Source organism: Gorilla gorilla, chromosome 1 (genome assembly GCF_029281585.2).
Source record: "Gorilla gorilla gorilla isolate KB3781 chromosome 1, NHGRI_mGorGor1-v2.1_pri, whole genome shotgun sequence".
In the NCBI taxonomy this organism is placed as follows: Eukaryota; Metazoa; Chordata; class Mammalia; order Primates; family Hominidae; genus Gorilla; species Gorilla gorilla.
Window position 1 is genome coordinate 206927051 of NC_073224.2, and position 18258 is coordinate 206945308.

Genomic DNA, 18258 nt, shown 5'->3' on the forward strand with positions numbered 1-18258 from the left:
ACCTAAGCATGCACCTAAGAAAACTCCCAATTACATAAAAATTAGCCAGGCATGTGGCGTGTGCCTGCAATCCCAGCTACTGGGAGGCTGAGGCAGGAGAATCACCTGAGCCCAGGGAGTTCGTGGCTGCAGTGAGCCGTGATCGTGCCACTGCACTCCAGCCTGGGTGATAGAGTGAGACTCTGTCTCAAAAAAAAAGAAAGAGAGAGAGAAAAGAAAACTCCCAGTGAACTGATTTGTTGGAATCGGGATCTAAACCTACTTAGTTTATAAAACAATTGAATGGAAAAAGCTAAAATTGAGCTCCTTGAACTGATTATATTCCTTGTAAATTCTGCATTCTTTTTTTCCCACTGCAAAGCCAGTGTTGAGCTGTCTAGGGTCTCCTCCTGTTCTAATTCTGCATTCTCGTATATAATTCACCAAATATAAGCTCTTTAAGTACATAGTCTATGCCTTTTATTCATCTGTTTCCCAGGCTCCCGACAGGGTTCTTGGGAAAGGCATTAGTAAATGTTTTCTTTTTGTATGAATGAATATAGGATTAGGACAGGGGTTATGGTAACAGCCAGTGCCCACTGAGCGCTTACTATATGCCAGGGCGTGCATATACTGAATTCTGTATAATCTTCTCATCAACCCAGTGATACAGATACTATTACCATCTCCATTTTACTTAGAGGAAATTTGAAACCTAGAAAGGTGAAGTGACATCTTAAGTCAATTTTACATAATGGTTAGTGGACCTGGAGTCTGCAAACCAGCAGTTTAACTCTCAAGCCTGTGCTCTTGACCAAAACACTATAATGCCTCCTAAAACTAGTATGTAAGTGCTTATTTGCCAAGTGCTCTTTGTATATATCTCAGCTAATCCTCACAGCTACCTTCTGAGATGGAGCCTTTTTTGCCTTCATTTTAAACAGATAAGGAAACTGAAAAGTGAGGTGGCCACCATAATACAGCTATTTAGTGACAGGGAAGGAGGAAAACCCAGTTCTGCCTGGGGGCAAACTGCTCCTAGTTGCCTCCCTGACCCAGTAGCTGTAGTACATGACAATTGTACATTCATCCCTTTGGCAAATGTTTATTCAGCACATGTTATGTGCCAGGCATTGTACCAAGTGCATTATATACATGATCTCATTTAAACCTCACAGCAACCATGTAAAGTGTTGGTACTATTTTTATTCTCTCTTTTTTTTTTTTTTTTTTTTTTTGAGACGAAGTCTCACTGTCACCCAGGCTGGAGCTGGAGTGCTGTGGTGCAATCTCAGCTCACTGCAGCCTCTGCCTACCAGATTCAAATAATTCTCCTACCTCAGCCTCCTGAGTAGCTGCAATTCCAGGCAAGCGCCACCACACCCAGCTAATTTTTGTATTTTTAGTAGAGACGGGGTTTCCCCATGTTGGTCAGGCTGGTCTCGAACTTCCGACCTCGTGATCCGCCCACCTCAGCCTCTCAAAGTGCTGGGGTTACAGGCGTGAGCCACCATGCCCAACAAGTCTTCCCATTTATAATGGGGAAACTGAAACTTATGTGTCACTAGTGTGTTGAGTGGAAATAGTGATAATTAATATTTATGACTCCTTCCTGTGTGCTAGTTGTACTGTTTTAAGTGCTTTACATATATTATTTCATGTCATTCTTACCATAACCCTATAATCACTATATGTTAGAATGTAATATAAGGTACTTTTATCCCCATTACAGGTAAGGAAGTAGGCATTTGCCCATGTTTACATAGCCAGTAAGTGGCAGGGCCAGGTTCACACCTAGGCAGTCTGACTCCACAGCCTGTAATGTAACTGAATCTTGGTTTTTGTCTTCCTCTCCATAGGCACCCAGATTGGCTGAAAACTTCTGTGTCTGCCATTTAGCTACTGGGGACATGCTGAGGGCCATGGTGGCTTCTGGCTCAGAGCTAGGAAAAAAGCTGAAGGCAACTATGGATGCTGGGAAACTGGTAGGTTTGGTGGTACCAATGAGTGTTGATATTCCTCAGAATCTAGATCTGCACTGTCCAATATGGTAGCCACCAGCCACAGGTGGCTATTTAGATTAATTTAATTAATGTAAAAATCAGTTCCTCAGTTGCACTAGCCATATTTCAAGTATTTACCAGCCAACACTGATACAGAACTTTCCATCATCAAACAAAATTCTGTTGAACAACCATGTGCTAGGGGGTGTTTTAACAAACTGGCAGATTATAGGAATTTTTTTTTTTTTTTTTTTTGACAAACTCTCACTCTGTCGCCCAGGCTGGAGTGCAGTGGCGCAATCTTGGCTCACTGCAACCTCCACCTCCTGGGTTCAAGCGATTCTTGTACCTCAGCCTCCCGAGTAGCTAGGATTACAGGCACCTGCCACCACGCCTGGCTAATTTTTATATTTTTAGTAGAGACGGGGTTTCACCACGTTGGCCAGGCTGGTCTCAAACTCCTGACCTCAGGTGATCCACCCTCCTTGGCCTCCCAAAATGCTGGGATTACAGGCGTGAGCCACCGCACTTGGCCTTATAAGACTTTTTAGAGTGCAAGTTATTTTGTTTGTTCTGAATTTATGGCACTCATTCATACTATTCTTGAAGTTTTTCTGTGCTCGTGTGTTTTGTTATATACCTAAATTTTAGAGCCAGAAATGAAACTGCTGTCCCTAGGCCAGAACTCAGAGATGTATTCAAGAGAGGATTTAGGAAGTCACAGAAGTGTTTTTTAACCTGGTTTATGGCTCTGTGTTCTGTTTCTGTAACAAAGCAATTACTTCGCAGTTGTGACAAAGGTAATCCTTCTTATTTGGGGACTATAATTGCATTTTCTCTCTTTTTTTTTGTTCTGAGACCCAGGCTGGTGTGCAGTGGCGCAATCATGGCTTACTACAGCCTCGACCTCCTGGGCTCAAGTGATCCTCCCACTTCGGCCTGATGAGTAGCTAGGGTTACAGGCACACACCACCATGCCCTGCTACTTTTGTTGTTGTTGTTGTTGTTGTTGTAGAGATGGGGTCTCACTGTGTTGCCCACACTGGTTTTGAACTGAGCTAAACCCAGGGGCAGTCCTCCTGCCCCAGCCTCTCTAAGTGCTGGGATTACAGGTATGAGCTGCCATGCCCAGCCACATTTTCTCCTTCTTTAGGCCAGTTGACCTGATTGGACAAATACAATCTATTATTTTCTGGCACTAATCAAAGATTGCTAGATTAATTATAACTGAGTTATTCTGGAACTTGGCCTCTGAGAATCACCTTCAGAAGTCATTTTGTGCTTGGTCTTCTGGTCTTTTTTTATCTTAGAATGTTGGTTGGGGAAGGAGCTGGGCTTTGCTTTAATCCTCAAGTTACCTTCTGTTAGGCTTTGAGATTCTGTAGCTGTATCAAATGATACCTCTGCCTGCCCATTTCTATCTAGTTTTCCCTTCATGTAATTGAATCTCTGAGTCAAACCAGAAAGCTAGATATTTTGGACTTTGAGTCTTGACAGAAGACTCTGTACTAAGAAAAAATTGAGATGTGGCAATGAGATTGCTTATCTCCAACCTTCACTTAGTTGCAGAGTGTGTACTTTGTCCCCAAGTTCACAGTTAGCACCAAGAAATAAGAGCATTAGCTGCCAAGATGGGCAGGCTTCACTACAGGCTGGAGACTTTTCTTTCTATAACAGCCCAAGAGAAAAACCAGTTTCTGAAAAGTGGGAGAAGTCGTTATTGGGGTTTTAGAGAGACTCAGAAGTGTATTGGCTTAGGGCTGGACATGGTGGCTCACTCCTATAATACTAATACTTTGGGAGGCTGAGACAGGCAGATCACTTGAGGTCACCAGTTCGAGACTAGCCTGGCCAACATGGTGAAACCCCGTCTCTATTAAAAATACAAAAAATTAGCTGGGCATGGTCGTGTGCGCCTGTAGTCCCAGCTGTTTGGGAGGCTGAGGCACGTGAATCACCTGAACCTGGAAGGTGGAGGTTGCAGTGAGGGGAGATTGTGCCACTGTACTCCAGCCTGGGCAACAGAATGAGACTGTCTCAAAAAAAAAAAAAAAAAAAAAGTGAGGGAAGAGTGTTGGCTTGGCTCTTCAGTTCCTTGGTTCTGACCCAATCTTGCCAATTCAGTGAACTTCTCTGTTTCCTCATGTCCATGATGGCCCAGATGTGTAACCAAGTACACACATCAGTCACGTTACTGTTAGCCTAATGACAGCTGTGGAACAGGGAAAGCTGATGCCTGTGTTTTGGTCAACCCCATTCTCTCCTGGCACTCTCTCAGGTGGTCTGTCAGCCATTTGTCCTCACATTTCCTGTGCCTTGAGGATCACTGATTGCTGATAAGCTGTTATCTGACAGTTTGGACTCTGGACTCTAGTGGCAGGAGGGACCTTCAGGACCTAAGATACAAAGCTCTCCTGGTGAAGTAACAAGTAATGGAATCTGACTTCCCTCACCCAGATTTTTGGGATACAGGAGAATCTCAAGAGATGAGAGTGTGTATTTGGCAACCACAGAGATAAAATTATGAAACTGGATCTTCCAAATGGAGCCATTTCACGTTTGCTCTTATTTTTGCTTCTTTGGGTCCAAGAAAACTTGCTGTTTAGTAATAAGGTTATATACACGAACTTTTGGCTGTGGAGTTGGGCTAATGTCAGTCACCTAGGTAATGGATTTAAACCCAAGGCTATTTTGTTCCTAACTTCCAGGTGAGTGATGAAATGGTAGTGGAGCTCATTGAGAAGAATTTGGAGACCCCCTTGTGCAAAAATGGTTTTCTTCTGGATGGCTTCCCTCGGACTGTGAGGCAGGCAGAAATGGTGGGTAGCTTAGTTTTTATATTACTACTGCATGAAACCAAACTCTTGTCCTTTGTCTTTCTTAATTCCTTTGAAGGAGATGGGTCTAACCAAGCTCTGGTAGCTTAGGTGGGCCACACATTCTTTTACAGCTTGATGACCTCATGGAGAAGAGGAAAGAGAAGCTTGATTCTGTGATTGAATTCAGCATCCCAGACTCTCTGCTGATCCGAAGAATCACAGGAAGGTATTTGTCCCTTGAAGGTCCCTTTTCATGCTTCTCAGAGCTTTCTCAAACTCTGAGAATTGCTCTTGCCTAATCCCGGCCATGAAGCTTAGTGCCATTTCAACATGGATTGATTCTATTTGGTGACATCCGCTGAAGTGGTGAGATGGGATTGGGATATGGAAAGAAGAGTAAGGGATTTGAAGTCAGCATCTCATTCTTGTCACTTTTTTTTTTTTAGATGGGAGTCTAACTCTGTCACCCAGGCTGGAGTGCAGTGGCGCAGTCTTGGCTCACTGCAACCTCCACCTCCTGGGTTCAAGCAGTTCTCCTACCTCAACCTCCCAAGTAGCTGGGATTATAGGTGTCTGCCACCAGGGCTGGCTAATTTTTTTGTATTTTTAGTAGAGATGGAGTTTCACCATGTTGGCCCGGCTGGTTTTGAACTGACCTCAAGTGATCCGCCTGCCTCGGCCTCCCAAAGTGCTAGGATTACACGCTTGAGCCACTGTGCCTGGCTCTTGTTCCTTTTTTTTTTTTTTTTTGAGACGGAGTCTCGCTCTGTCGCCCAGGCTGGAGTGCAGTGGCGCGATCTCGGCTCACTGCAAGCTCCGCCTCCTGGGTTCACGCCATTCTCCTGCCTCAGCCTCCCGAGTAGCTGGGACTACAGGCGCCCGCCACCACGCCCGGCTAATTTTTAGTATTTTTAGTAGAGACGGGATTTCACCGTGTTAGCCAGGATGGTCTCGATCTCCTGACCTCGTGATCCACCCACCTCGGCCTCCCAAAGTGCTGGGAATACAGGCGTGAGCCACCGCGCCCGGCCTTTTTTTTTTTTTTTTGAGACAGAGTCTTACTCTGTCACCCAGGCTGGAGTGCAGTGGCGCGGTCTTGGCTCACTGCAACCTCTGCCTCCCCAGTTCAAGTAATTCTCCTGTCTCAGCCTCCCAAGTAACTCGGACTACAGACATGTACCACCACGCCCGGCTAATTTTTGTAGTTTTAGTAGAGACAGGTCTTCACCATGTTGGCCATGCTGGTCTCAAACTTCTGACCTCAAGCGATCCACCCGCCTTGGCCTCCCAAAGTGCTGGGATTACAGGCGTGAGCCACTGTGCCTGGCCTCTTGTCACTTTTTAACTGTGACCCTAGGCACATTTCTTAACCTCTCTGAGGCTGTTTCCTCATATGTAGAAGGGGGTTGATAACACCTGCTTTGAGAAGCTATTTGACGTGTTAGGTAACATAAAATGCATAGTTCAAAGCCTTGCCTATATTAGGTGCTTAAGAAACGTTAATGTCTTTACATGTGTATCTCCTCCATTTTAGTGCTCCTTAAATCTGATTTCAGCTGGAGTTGCCATACTTTGCTGTAGATTTTTTATTATAAAAATAATATAACCATCTGTACAAAGTTTAGAAAATGGAGGAAGAATTTGCTCATAGTACAGCCACTTTGTGTGTGTGTGTGTGTGTGTGTTTTAACATGTTTGTTTCTCTGTAATAGCATTGAACACAGAAATGCCTCTGCTTCTGGACACGTTTGTTCTGACAGACCAACACTGCTTTAGCCTACAGTTTTCTCTACCCTGTTTCACTAATCACTGCCATCTGCTTTGTGCCTTCCAGAAGTATGACAGAAGCTTTCAACTGCAAGTGGACCCTCCATTCCCTTCTTTATTGTGGGCTGTAGCTTTTTTATGTCTTTGTCATTTTAATGGTGTCTCAGGAAAGTGGTCAGCCAACCATCTTGAACCAGACATCCATGACCATTACTTTTAATTGCTGTGTAATATTTCACAGTAGGTAAACCATTGTTTACTTATTTCCTTATTGTTGTACATTTATGTTTCTTCCAGTTAGCCACTGTTAAAATGATACTATGGTCATCATAATGCATGTAAATTTTTGGATTAGGGAAAAAATGTTTTCTTATTTCAGACATTATTACTTTGATTTCCTAATGAGGCTGAACATCTTTTCCATGTGTTTGTAGTCCATACCTTCAAAAAGAGACAAACATGTGAATAGACAGTACAGGGTTAGCACTATTATCCTGGAAAGCGATATGAAATACAGTGGACTCTACCTTATATTCATTTTCTTTTCAAATGTCCAGGTTACATGTCTCCGGCTATTCCATAGGCTCCTTTAATGCAGGAACTTCTGTTTCTTTGTATCCCCACTGGGCACAGAGTAGACAAAGTTGTTGTAGGTCAAGAAGCAGTAGGGTTAACAGTAAAGACATCACTAGGCCTGGGGTCTCTGAGGCACTAAGCACGTATTAGCAGAACCAGGTGATACTGGAGACCTTTGATTCTATGGGCCCAGCTTCCTGAGTACCTGCTTCCTGCATAACACAGTACTAGACCCTGGGAGCAGAGGACCACGAGAGGCTCTAGGATAACCGTATAGTGATGCCCATCTCTGACCTCAGAGAGTCATATATGAAACTTGGGCTGTTCAGTGTAGTAGGAAGTCCAAGAAGAAAGCCTGGGGACAGGGAAGAAAGGCTGCCTAGGATAGAGATAACATTAAACTCTTCCTCGATGAAGAGTATTTCAGAGAGCCTTTCCCAGAAGGGAGGAGAAGCCGGAATGAGTATGGGTTGGGCTTTCGCTGAGGCTAGTAGCAGACGTGTCTGCCTAGTGGTCTGGGGGGCAGGAAGGTAGAAGGAATGCTGTTGAGAAGAGCTTTACTGGGGAGATCTGCCAAACCAAAGAGGGTAGACTTGACGGAGTTCAGGACTCATGAGATATTCTTGAGCCACTGGGTGTTGTGGCAAAAACAGTATTCTAAGAACATTAGCTTGGTCCTGGTGTACAAGGTAAATTACGGCAAGGAGAAACAGATAAGGATACCATCTAGGAGCCTGTTTATGATCCACATGATGTGGTGGAGATTTCTAACTGAGGTTGGGTGGGAGAGAACAAAGAGATTCTGAAGAACAAACAGCAGGATTGCTGTAAAGGGTGAAAGAGAGAAGATTCAGTCCCTCCATTTGGAAGTAGGTGGTTAGTGTGACTTCCTCACAGAGAGAAGGATCCCCTTCCTCACAGAGCATGTCACTGCTGAAGGTGTTTTTCCAAGTTTACCCAACAGATGAGTGGCAGGGTTAGCCCTGGAAGCCTGCTTTCTGCCTCCTAGTCCAAAATGTTGATGGTTAGAAGAAAATGAGGCAGGAACTTGTCAGTTTAATATGGATGTTTTTCTTTTCTGTTTTTTTTTTGTTGTTGTTGTTGTTGTTTTTGAGACAGAGTCTCACTCTGTTGCCCAGGTTGGACACAGATGTCGGCTGTTTGAAGATGCTGGGGAATGCACCCCGGACCTCACACAGGATCTTTTTCAAGTCTGAGATGATATGGACCCATTGTAACAATCTTCTGAATTAGCTCTGACCTCACTTCTAGTAATTTTGAGTCATTGTTCTGTTTCTTGAATATGAATAGTTGGTGGTTGTGGTTTTTGTTTTTAACTTATTCAATATTGGCTCTCTCAAATCCTAATTATCCTACCAGTTGGCTCTCTGGTATTATCTTAATACCTGGTACCATCCCAATTTTGTGGATGAGAAAACAAGTGTTTAAAGTGTCACACTGAATGTTGGGCGCAGTGGTTCATGCCTGTGATCCCAGCATTTGGTAGGGACCTAAACAGGAGGATTACTTGAGGCCAGGAGTTTCAGACCAGCTTGAGCAACATAGCAAGACCTCGTCTCTACTATAAAGCAAAAAAAAAGTTAGCCAGGTGTGGCAGTGTGCACCTGCGGTGGTGGTCCCAGCTACTTGGGAGTCTGAGGTGGGAGGACTGCTTGAGCTAGGGAGGTCGAGGCTACACTGAGCCACGATTAGGCCACTGGACTCCAGCCTGGGTGACAAAGCAAAACCCTATCTCAAAAAAATAAAAATAAAGTATCACACTCACGGTAGCAGTGATTGTAGATTCCCAGTCCTGATGGTACCTCCAAGCCAGGCTCAGTGGCTCATGGAGCTATTTTGGTTGGTACTTGAGACCAATCCCATTTTGAGAACTTGGAGAGTGGGGTTTCTTTCATTTACCTTCTGTGGAATGAGCCTTGTATTGTTTTAAAAAGTGGTATTTGTGAATGGCAAAAGAGCAGTGTGTGGGAGTCATATTTGTTGCAGCCTGGCTGCTATGTGCCCTGTGCTCTCTAGAAGGTAAAAAAATATCCTGGTCCGTATCTCATGCCCCTAGCCCCTCCCAAAGTTGCTGCAGCTGAGCCCAGCAGCCTGCTCTCTCCTTTTCCTGGGTCTCCCAGTGGATGCCATTTCTGAATGAATGCATCTGAGGAATCCTTCCAGGCACTCAAATAATGGAAGGTGCAACCTCACAGTACATGACTGCAGTCACAGGAACCTTTACTCCTCTGTCCAGTTGGCCTTCCATATCCATGGTTCCCTCATCCACGGATTCAAGCATTTGTGGATTAAAAATATTCAGAACAAAACCACCAATAAATATAACCTGGGAAAGCTGAAGAAAATAAAAAATAATACAAATTTTAAAATTCAGTATATCAATTCTTTACACAGCATTTACATTGTATTAGGTATAAATAATCTAGAGGTGATTTAAAGTATGCAAGACAATCAGCCTGGGCAACATAGTGAGACCTCATCTCTACAAAAAATTAAAAAATTAGACCGGGCGCGGTGGCTCACACCTGTAATCCTAACACTTTGGGAGGCCGAGGTGGGTGGATCACGAGGTCAGGAGTTCGAGACCAGCCTGGCCAACATGGTGAAACCCCGTCTCTACTAAAAATACAAAAAATTAGCCGGGCGTGGTGGCAGGCATCTGTAATCCCAGCTACTCAGGAGGCTGAGGCAGGAGAATTGCTTGAACCTGGGAGGCAGAGGTTGCAGTGAGCCGAGACCATGACACTGCACTGCAGCCTGGGCAACAGAATGAGACTCTGTCTCAAAAAATAATAATAAAATAAAATAAATTAATTAAATAAAATAAAAGAATTAGCCAGGCATGGTGGCGCATGCTTGTAGTCAGCTACTCCAGAGACTGAGGCAGGAGGGTCACTTGAGCCCAGTAGTTTGTGGTTACAGTGAACTATGGTCATTGCCATTGCACTCCAGCCTGGACAACAGAGCAAGACCATGTCTCAATAAAATAAATAGACCAGGCGCAGTGGCTCACACCTGTAATCCCAGCACTTTGGAAGGCTGAGGCAGGTGGATCACAAGGTCAGGAGATTGAGACCATCCTGGCTAACACGGTGAAACCCTGTTTCTACTAAATATACAAAAAATTAGCCAGGCTTGGTGGTGGGCGCCTGTAGTCCCAGCTACTTGGGAGGCTGAGGCAGGAGAATGGCGTGAACCCGGGAGGCGGAGCTTGCAGTGAGCAGAGACCGTGCCACTGTATTCCAACCTGGGTGACAGAGCGAGACTCTGTCTCAAAAATAAAATAAAAATAAAAGTACACAGGAGGATATGCATAGGTTATATGGAAATGCTGTACCATTTTATATCAGGGACTTGAGCATCTATGGATTTTGGTATCCACAGAGGGGGCTCCTGGAACCAATCCCCCCATGGATACCAAGGGATGACTCTATAGCTTATTTTCTCTACTGTCACCTCCCTCCTGCCCATAACCCAGTGCCACTTTACGCCAAATGGACCATCTTGTCCCCCCAAAATATGCTGTGATTAACAAAAAAGAAAGTAGCACATTTTACAGAGGTGCTACTTCAATAGTCTAAATAGAATTGAATAGAATTTTTATTTATTTTATTTTTTTGAGACAGTCTTGCTCTGTCACTCAGGCTGGAGTGCAGTGGTATGATCTCGGTTCACTGCAACCTCCACCCCCAGGTTCAAGCGATCCTCCTGCCTCAGCCTCCCAAGTAGCTGGGATTACAGGTGCCTGCCACCCAGCTAAATTTTTCATATTTTTAGTAGAAACGGGGTTTCGCCATGTTGGTCAGGCTGGTCTCGAACTCCTGACCTCAGGTGATCTGCCCACCTCAGCCTCCCAGAGTGTTGGGATCACAGGCATAAGCTGCTGGGCCCAGCCCAAATATTGCTATGCCTGCCAAATGGTGAAAAATATTAGGGAGCTCTAGTCAAATAGACCTTCATGAGAAAAGCAACCATTAGTTAAATAAGCAAACAAACACTTGGTTGGCAGAGAATTGAGAAACCACAGAAGTGAAGCAAGGCCTGGCTGCTGAGCAGAGCTTGGCCTGCCTCCTTTCCTTAGGTTTCTAGGCTCCTGTGGTGTGGCCATTCCCAGTCAGGGACATGGGCTTGTTGTCTGTGGGGACTCAGCACAGATGCAGCTGCCCACTATACATTCAGTGCCAAATAAATGCCTGTTGTTGAGCTCTATATTCCATAACTTGTTTAATAAGTCATTTTCCCCAATTACTTGAATATTGCTCCATAAGGGTTAGGCTATCTTTTATCTGTGTGATCGAAAAGATGTGTTCCATTATCTGGCAGTGTTTGCATCCATGGGAATTATTTTTCCTGTTAGTACCTTCCTGGTTTTGTAACCAAACTAGGTTAGAAAATAGAGTTCATTTCTTTGTCCTCTGTCCCCCATAGCACTTTGTACAAATCTCTGTTAAAGGATTATCACGTTTGTTATTTATTTCCACATTTGTCTGTCCCACTAAGCACTACTTGTGAGCAGGGATCATTACTCATTGCTTTGTAGCTTCTGAATTCAGCTTAAGGCTTGAATGGAATACTTATTAATGTTTGTTAAGTAAATGGGTGAACAGAATGGATGGCTGTGTGAGACCAGCCCCAGAGTTCCTTCTCTCAAGTCCTGAATTAGGTAGTTATGCCAGCAGTTTGCTCTTCAGCCAGATACTCATAATAATGTTTGGTCAAAATAGAAAATATACTCTGCCGCTGGCATAAGCTCTCCTGGAAGCCCAGTTATTTAGCTGGATTTTCTGCTGGGTGCTGGGTCCTTGCATCCAGCGTCCCTATCTCTGCTTGTCATTCCGGAGCCCCCTAGAGTGGAGTGCAGGTGCATACTGTCAGTTAACCTAACTCATATTCATTTGCTGTCTTTCAGGCTGATTCACCCCAACAGTGGCCGTTCCTACCACGAGGAGTTCAACCCTCCAAAAGAGCCCATGAAAGATGACGTATGTAAACTCAGGACAAAAAATTTCCTTTTCTTTCCTTCCCCTTTCTTCACTGTTTTCTTTTTCCTTTATTCTTTCCATCTTCCTTTTATTTCTACCAATATTACTGACTTAGTCATGAAAAATAACACTATCAAGTAAATCACATGGCCTGTGTCAGATCTATTCAGTGTCTCCTCAGGTGGTTTATTGCTTGGCCTCAAGGTTGCTACCAGTGGTGCTAGCTTTTCGCAGTGCCCAGATTGTACCTGTCTTCTGTCAAGAGCAGCCCCTTTTCTGGCATCATGGCCACCTAAGTGATCAGCTAATCAGGAGAAGGTTTCTTAAAAGCCTACAATTGGAGAGTGGGAAGAGTGTGGCACTGAAGAGAAGTTTGATGACCAGTCCTCCAGAAAAATATTCTCTTTTTATAGTTATTGCTGCTGTACTGTGTCCTGGGGTTTCATACATGGTCACTGCACCATTTGCCATAAAGAGTCTATATGGTTTGTTTTAAAGCATGCAGGCAACAGTAAGAATTTCCTGGGTTTACCTTTGTCCTATGAAACAAGTTCATCAGGTCATTCAGGTTCTATAAATACAGGTTCCAGAGCCGTTATGGCAACTTAGTCACATTTTGCAAAGTTGCTAATTCTACCAAAGTTCTTATTTTACTTGCCACTTTTAGAATGTTGATGGGTGACACTCTAGTAAATACACTAAATATTTAAGCAACTAAGATTACAATTGCTAATGTATCTTTGATTTTGATGTATTCTCCTGGTCTTAGGGGCCTTTTTGACTTCCTTACTTTTGACCCTAGAAGTGTTTATCTTGGAAGCTGAATCGCCTGAGCACAAAGATGAGAAAGTCATTGCCTATCTTCCCCTCATGAGCCCCTTTCCTCACAGCTGGTGTTTCTGACAAACTCTCTGACTTCTGTTCACCAGCTGCTCTGCTCCTGGGAGTAGCAAAGTTCTTTACTGGAGAGGGTCTGGATTGCCTGTCTTTGTCTCTGATGGACTTTGGGAACAGACAGCATCCTGGGCAGAATGGTCCCATCTCAAATCTGCATCTGGCATGGAATAAGAAAACCTTGCTAACAGTCCCAGCCTTTCATTGCTGTCTTCCTGTTCTCAGATCACCGGGGAACCCTTGATCCGTCGATCAGATGATAATGAAAAGGCCTTGAAAATCCGCCTGCAAGCCTACCACACTCAAACCACCCCACTCATAGAGTACTACAGGAAACGGGGGATCCACTCCGCCATCGATGCATCCCAGACCCCCGATGTCGTGTTCGCAAGCATCCTAGCAGCCTTCTCCAAAGCCACATGTAAAGACTTGGTTATGTTTATCTAATGTTCGGTCCAAGAAGGAATTTCTTTCTATCCCTGTGAGGGAATGGGTGGGAATGATAGGACAGGCAAAGAGAAGCTTCCTCAGGCTAGCAAAAATATCATTTGATGTATTGATTAAAAAAGCACTTGCTTGATGTATCTTTGGCGTGTGTGCTACTCTCATCTCATCTGTGTGTATGTGTGTTGTGTGTGTGTGTGCATGTACATATGTGTTCACTCTTCTACTTTGTAAGTTTTAGGCTAGGTTGCTTTACCAGCTGTTTACTTCTTTTTTGTTGTTGTTTTGAGACAAGGTTTCGCTCTGCCACCCTGGCTGGAGTGCAGTGGCGCGATCTTGGCTCACGGCAACCTCTGCCTCCTGGGGCTCAAGCAATTCTCTCACCTCAGCTTCCTGAGCAGCTGGGACTACAGGTGCATGCTACAACACCTGGCTGATTTTTGTATTTTTTGTAGAGACAGGATTTCGCCAAGTTGCCCAGGCTGGTCTTGAACTCCTAGGCTTAAGCAATCCACCCACCTTGGCCTCCTGAAGTGCCAGGATCACAGACGTGAGCCACTACACCCAGCCCAGCTGTTTACTTCTTTAACCATACTTTTGATTTTACTAACCCAGGTAATCTTCCAGGGACCGCAATTCCAGAACCTCATAGTATTTCTTCCATTTCCAGCAGCTGATTAGAAGTCCAGGATCATGTGAAGTCAGGCAGGGTCACAGTTCCTGATGGCACATTATGGACAGAGAATTCCATTTTGTTTTCTAACACACGATGAAAACCCACATGAGTCAGTGTGTGAACAGGGATCATTAATTTTTTCCCCCTAGGTGGAAGGAAAAAGGCACTTATGTTGCAGGTTACAGAAATTACTGGGAGAGGATATCGTCATAAAAAGAGCCAGGCCAAATTGGAATATTTTTGTGATCTGCATCATGATGCTGAAAATAGCGATTATTTGGGAATTGGGTTTGAAAACTGAATTGTTGCCAGAGAATTAAACCAGGTGAAAGGTCCTTTTGAATTCAGATTGTCTTCTGAACATCCAGGCTGATCATCTGAGAGCAGTCAAATCTACTTCCCCAAAAAGAGACCAGGGTAGGTTTATTTGCTTGTATTTTTAATGTTTGCCTGTGTTTCCAAGTGTGAACAAAACAGTGTGTGATCTATTCTTGGATTCATTTTGATCAGTATTTATTCAAACCCAGTCTCTCTCCAGGACATAAAACTGAAATCAGATATGTTCTTTTTAAGCCCAAACCCTCTCCCTTCTAGATCCAACCCTTCACCCCTAATTTTATGATGGCTATAGCCATGGACTTCCCCAAGAAAAGATCACCCAGAAATAAGGCCACCTGTGACAGTTACCAGCTTTTATTCATAACCTTAGCTTCCCAACTATTGAGCATTTTCTAAGGTCCCTGCTGTCTTTTGGTCTCTGGTTTGATTTGTGGCAAACAGATGAAGTAACAGACTGCTATGAAGGACCACAAAAACGGCAGCCTCTGGAAAAACCATTAGAAAGTCAGTGGCAGATCCAGTAAATAATATCGCCAGCCTCAGCATAATCTGCTGCTGACTCGATTCAGTGGACTCTAAAGTGCCCAGCCTCCTGACCTGAGCTCTCTTGCCATCTGTGAGACTACCAGAGGTCTTATCTGCCGTCCACATGGCAACTGGGCATGAGTACCTGGCCACCTTGCTTCCCTCTTTGCCTGGTCCAAGTGAGTGTCTGCTGCCTCTGTCCTGCCTTGTTTTCCTGGCTCTAAACCAACTCCACCCACTCTTAATGGAAACTCAGTCTGGCTTTGTGTGTTTCTGGGAAGCACATGACTTCTGGGAATGGGCAAGGAAGAGGAGTGAAACAAAAACTGTCAGCTATGTGTGCCTGGTCTGGGATCCTTCTCTGGGTGACAGTGGCATCATGAATCTTAGAATCAGCTCCCCTTTAACTAGGGACAATTGTAAGCACTTGGCCTCAAAGTTGAGGTTCCTGAATGTTTGCTAATTGAATGTGCATGATCCTTGCCCAAATATTTGTCATCCATCCACATAGATTCACGTGTGCATACAACATGTACAAGTAATATTTGGGCTGCCCATAAGAACTAGAAGATTCATAGGGAATGCATATACCCTTCTCAGTATGGTTAGGATTCTGTTTTTGCTTCATTTAATTCCAGAGTTCCTCAGCCTCAGCAGGTTCTGCTTTTACCTGTCAGAGAAATGTCCAGTGTTTAATGCATTTGGTTGCTGGGGCTTACATGCCAGCCTCCTCTGATATGTACTTGGTTTTTAAAAACCCATTTTGTTCTCTCTTGTTTCCTCTCTATTTCAGCCTAGTATCAGAAGGCCAGGCGAGACTGCAACACTGCTCATCACCCTGCGGCGTGATCCCTGCTCTTAGGTGCTGGGCAGAGGGGAAGAGTGGTCAGGGTGAGGATGGTGAGGGAGGGCTGGTGAGGGGCTCAGAGGAATACTTGGAACAACAGCAGTGTTATTGTAGTGTGGCAGTTTCTTTTATACATAGGTGAGAGTTTTTAAAGTGTAAGGGAAAAATTAATTTTTTAAAAAACACCATGCTTGGAGGGTGGGGGTAGAAATAGACACAATATTATTTCTAAGGAATCGGGTTTTCATTTACTCTGGACTGGTGAAAATATTTTTTAAAGCCAGTGCTCTAAGACCTCAGCTTTTATCTCAGAACCCCATGGGTTCCAGACCAAGAGTACAGGAAATCAAATTGTTGTCCTGTCTGTCTATAGCTTGGAACAGGGAGGCTTTGATTACTGACCCTGGTTCCACACACTGTAAGATCAAAAAAACCATCTCCACATTTGAAAGAGATGTGAGGTGTATTCATAGGGATGGTGGCTCAACAAATCAAGCAAACTGGAATCAAGGGGAGGGGGAAGGGAATGAAATGGAAAGGGAGGCTGATTCCCTTCCCCTGACTTACCACTAATTTACTAGGCTACCTACTCTCATGAGTAACCTCTCACAGCTACCCAGCACGTGCCACAATCCTATGCTCTTGCCTTCTTTTATCTGCAGTGTGTGAAGGGACTGTTTTAAATAAATGAGCAAGTGTCCTAAGCTATGTCATCCAAAGATTGTCCTTTCCATTCTCAAATCCTGTGACTGGGATCACTCAACAGCACTGTGATGTATTATTTTCAATGAGGTGCCTTTCTTAACTGACCAAATGCTGCCTTGTTTGGCTCCTAAATCAATAAAATATGTTAAAATTTGTATCCCCTGTTGTGGCATTTTTTTTTTTTAGATAATCTAAGCTAGAAAAATGACATTGAATTCTGGAGCTGGCTGGAAGGAAAAGAAGCCCTTTCTTGTGGTCGCTGGCAGCTGTGTGGTAGGGAGGTCCAAGTATGTGCACGTGAGATAAGCCTGCAACCTCTTGACCTTCAGCTCCTATGCAGGCTTCTCTTGAGCCCAGAGACAAGGCAGCTTGGTCTAGTGGAGATAGCACTGTGCTTGGAGTTCAGGGGACCTAGGACAAATCCCAGCCAGTTAGTAATTCACTGTGCTCCTGTTTCCTTAGCTGAAAAAGGAAGTTGGTTATGCCACCTTCTCGGCCTTAATGGCATTAAATGAAATTTATAGGAAGAAGGTTTTTGCTCAGTACGTGGCATGCAACAGACATTGGATAAATGTTAGTTGGATCCAGATATACACAGAAAGATATCTGCTTCCTGCCAGGCTGGATAACTGTTGAATGGACACTTGTCCATAGTCTAGAAAGCCAGTGCTTCTAATCCCTAAGCCAGATCTTTGACTACCTTTTCAGTTGCTTCTTTAACACTCTTTGTTGCTTGTCTGTGTGTCCTAGTTTAAATTCATTTCCTCTCCAGCAAAAGTGAGCTTAAATAATTTGTCCAAACTAAAGCTCTCATGCTTTTGGAAGGGCTGCCTTTGCAAGTGAGGTTTCTGAGAAATGACTGTTGTTCCCAAAACAAGAGGGAGCTGGGCTGGAAGCACCACTATTCTTCTTTAGGCATCTTGTTACAGAGAGAGGCAGGGTCTTCACTGACATATTAAATCCTGTTCCCTGAACCAGCCCCTCCCTCTTCTGCTCCACTTCCTCACCTGTGCAGAGTCATTTTCAGGTGTTAGCCTTACTGATTTGCACTGATCTGTTTGTTCCCTGAGCTTTTTAAATACCATGTGAAAATTTTCTTTCCTCCCTTGGTCATGATGCATCTAATTGTGGGGAAATGTTTGTCAAACCAACCTGCGAAGCAGCATGGTGTAGTTGAGAAGAATAAACAGAGAAGACTGGGTGAGCTATTGTTTGTTTGCTTCTTTGGGCTTGGGTTTCCTCATCTAATCTGCAAACCAAGAATGCAGACTAGTCCTACCACTCCCGGAAGACTGACGTTATGCCAGGTATTATGCAAAGGCTTCATGTAACCCTCGACTTCACGTAACCCTCACACAGCACCCTGTGGAGTCAGAACTGTCCTTCACTTTTATAGGTGAGGAAACCAGACTCAGAGAGGTGAAGTGGCATTCCTGAGGTCATGCATAAGAGGCAGTCAGGGCTGAAACACAGTCTCTAACACTTATCCGTCCCCTTGGTCTTGTTGCTGAAGTGATTTAATTACTTGCGTAGCTCTGCACACAGGAAGGGCTGCTCTGAATAAGAGCTCTTTTCCATGGACACTCAGTGCTGCCGGAACTGATTTTGAAGAAGTCACTGCTGGCTCTGAGGGCCTAGGGTATGTGTCTTAGGATCTCCTGTGTGCACAAAGTGTCACTGA

General features: G+C 44.3%; 1 protein-coding gene across 4 annotated transcripts in view; it reads left to right on the forward strand.

Annotated features, from left to right (window-relative positions):
• Nucleotides 1-17778, forward strand: part of AK2 (adenylate kinase 2) — a 28416-nt gene extending 10638 nt beyond the window's left edge. For 2 of the 4 annotated variants that reach the window (XM_019014870.3, XM_063700587.1), the window contains 5 exons: nt 1839-1964; nt 4691-4801; nt 4933-5027; nt 12075-12147; nt 13267-17778. In XM_019014870.3, the coding sequence (XP_018870415.1) occupies nt 1839-1964; nt 4691-4801; nt 4933-5027; nt 12075-12147; nt 13267-13488 (627 nt within the window). In that variant the 3' untranslated portion in view covers nt 13489-17778. Of the gene's footprint in view, nt 1-1838; nt 1965-4690; nt 4802-4932; nt 5028-12074; nt 12148-13266 lie in introns of those variants that run through there. The other 2 variants (XM_004025397.4, XM_019014886.3) reach the window with 2 other exon arrangements.
• Nucleotides 17779-18258: the final 480 nt, after the last annotated feature.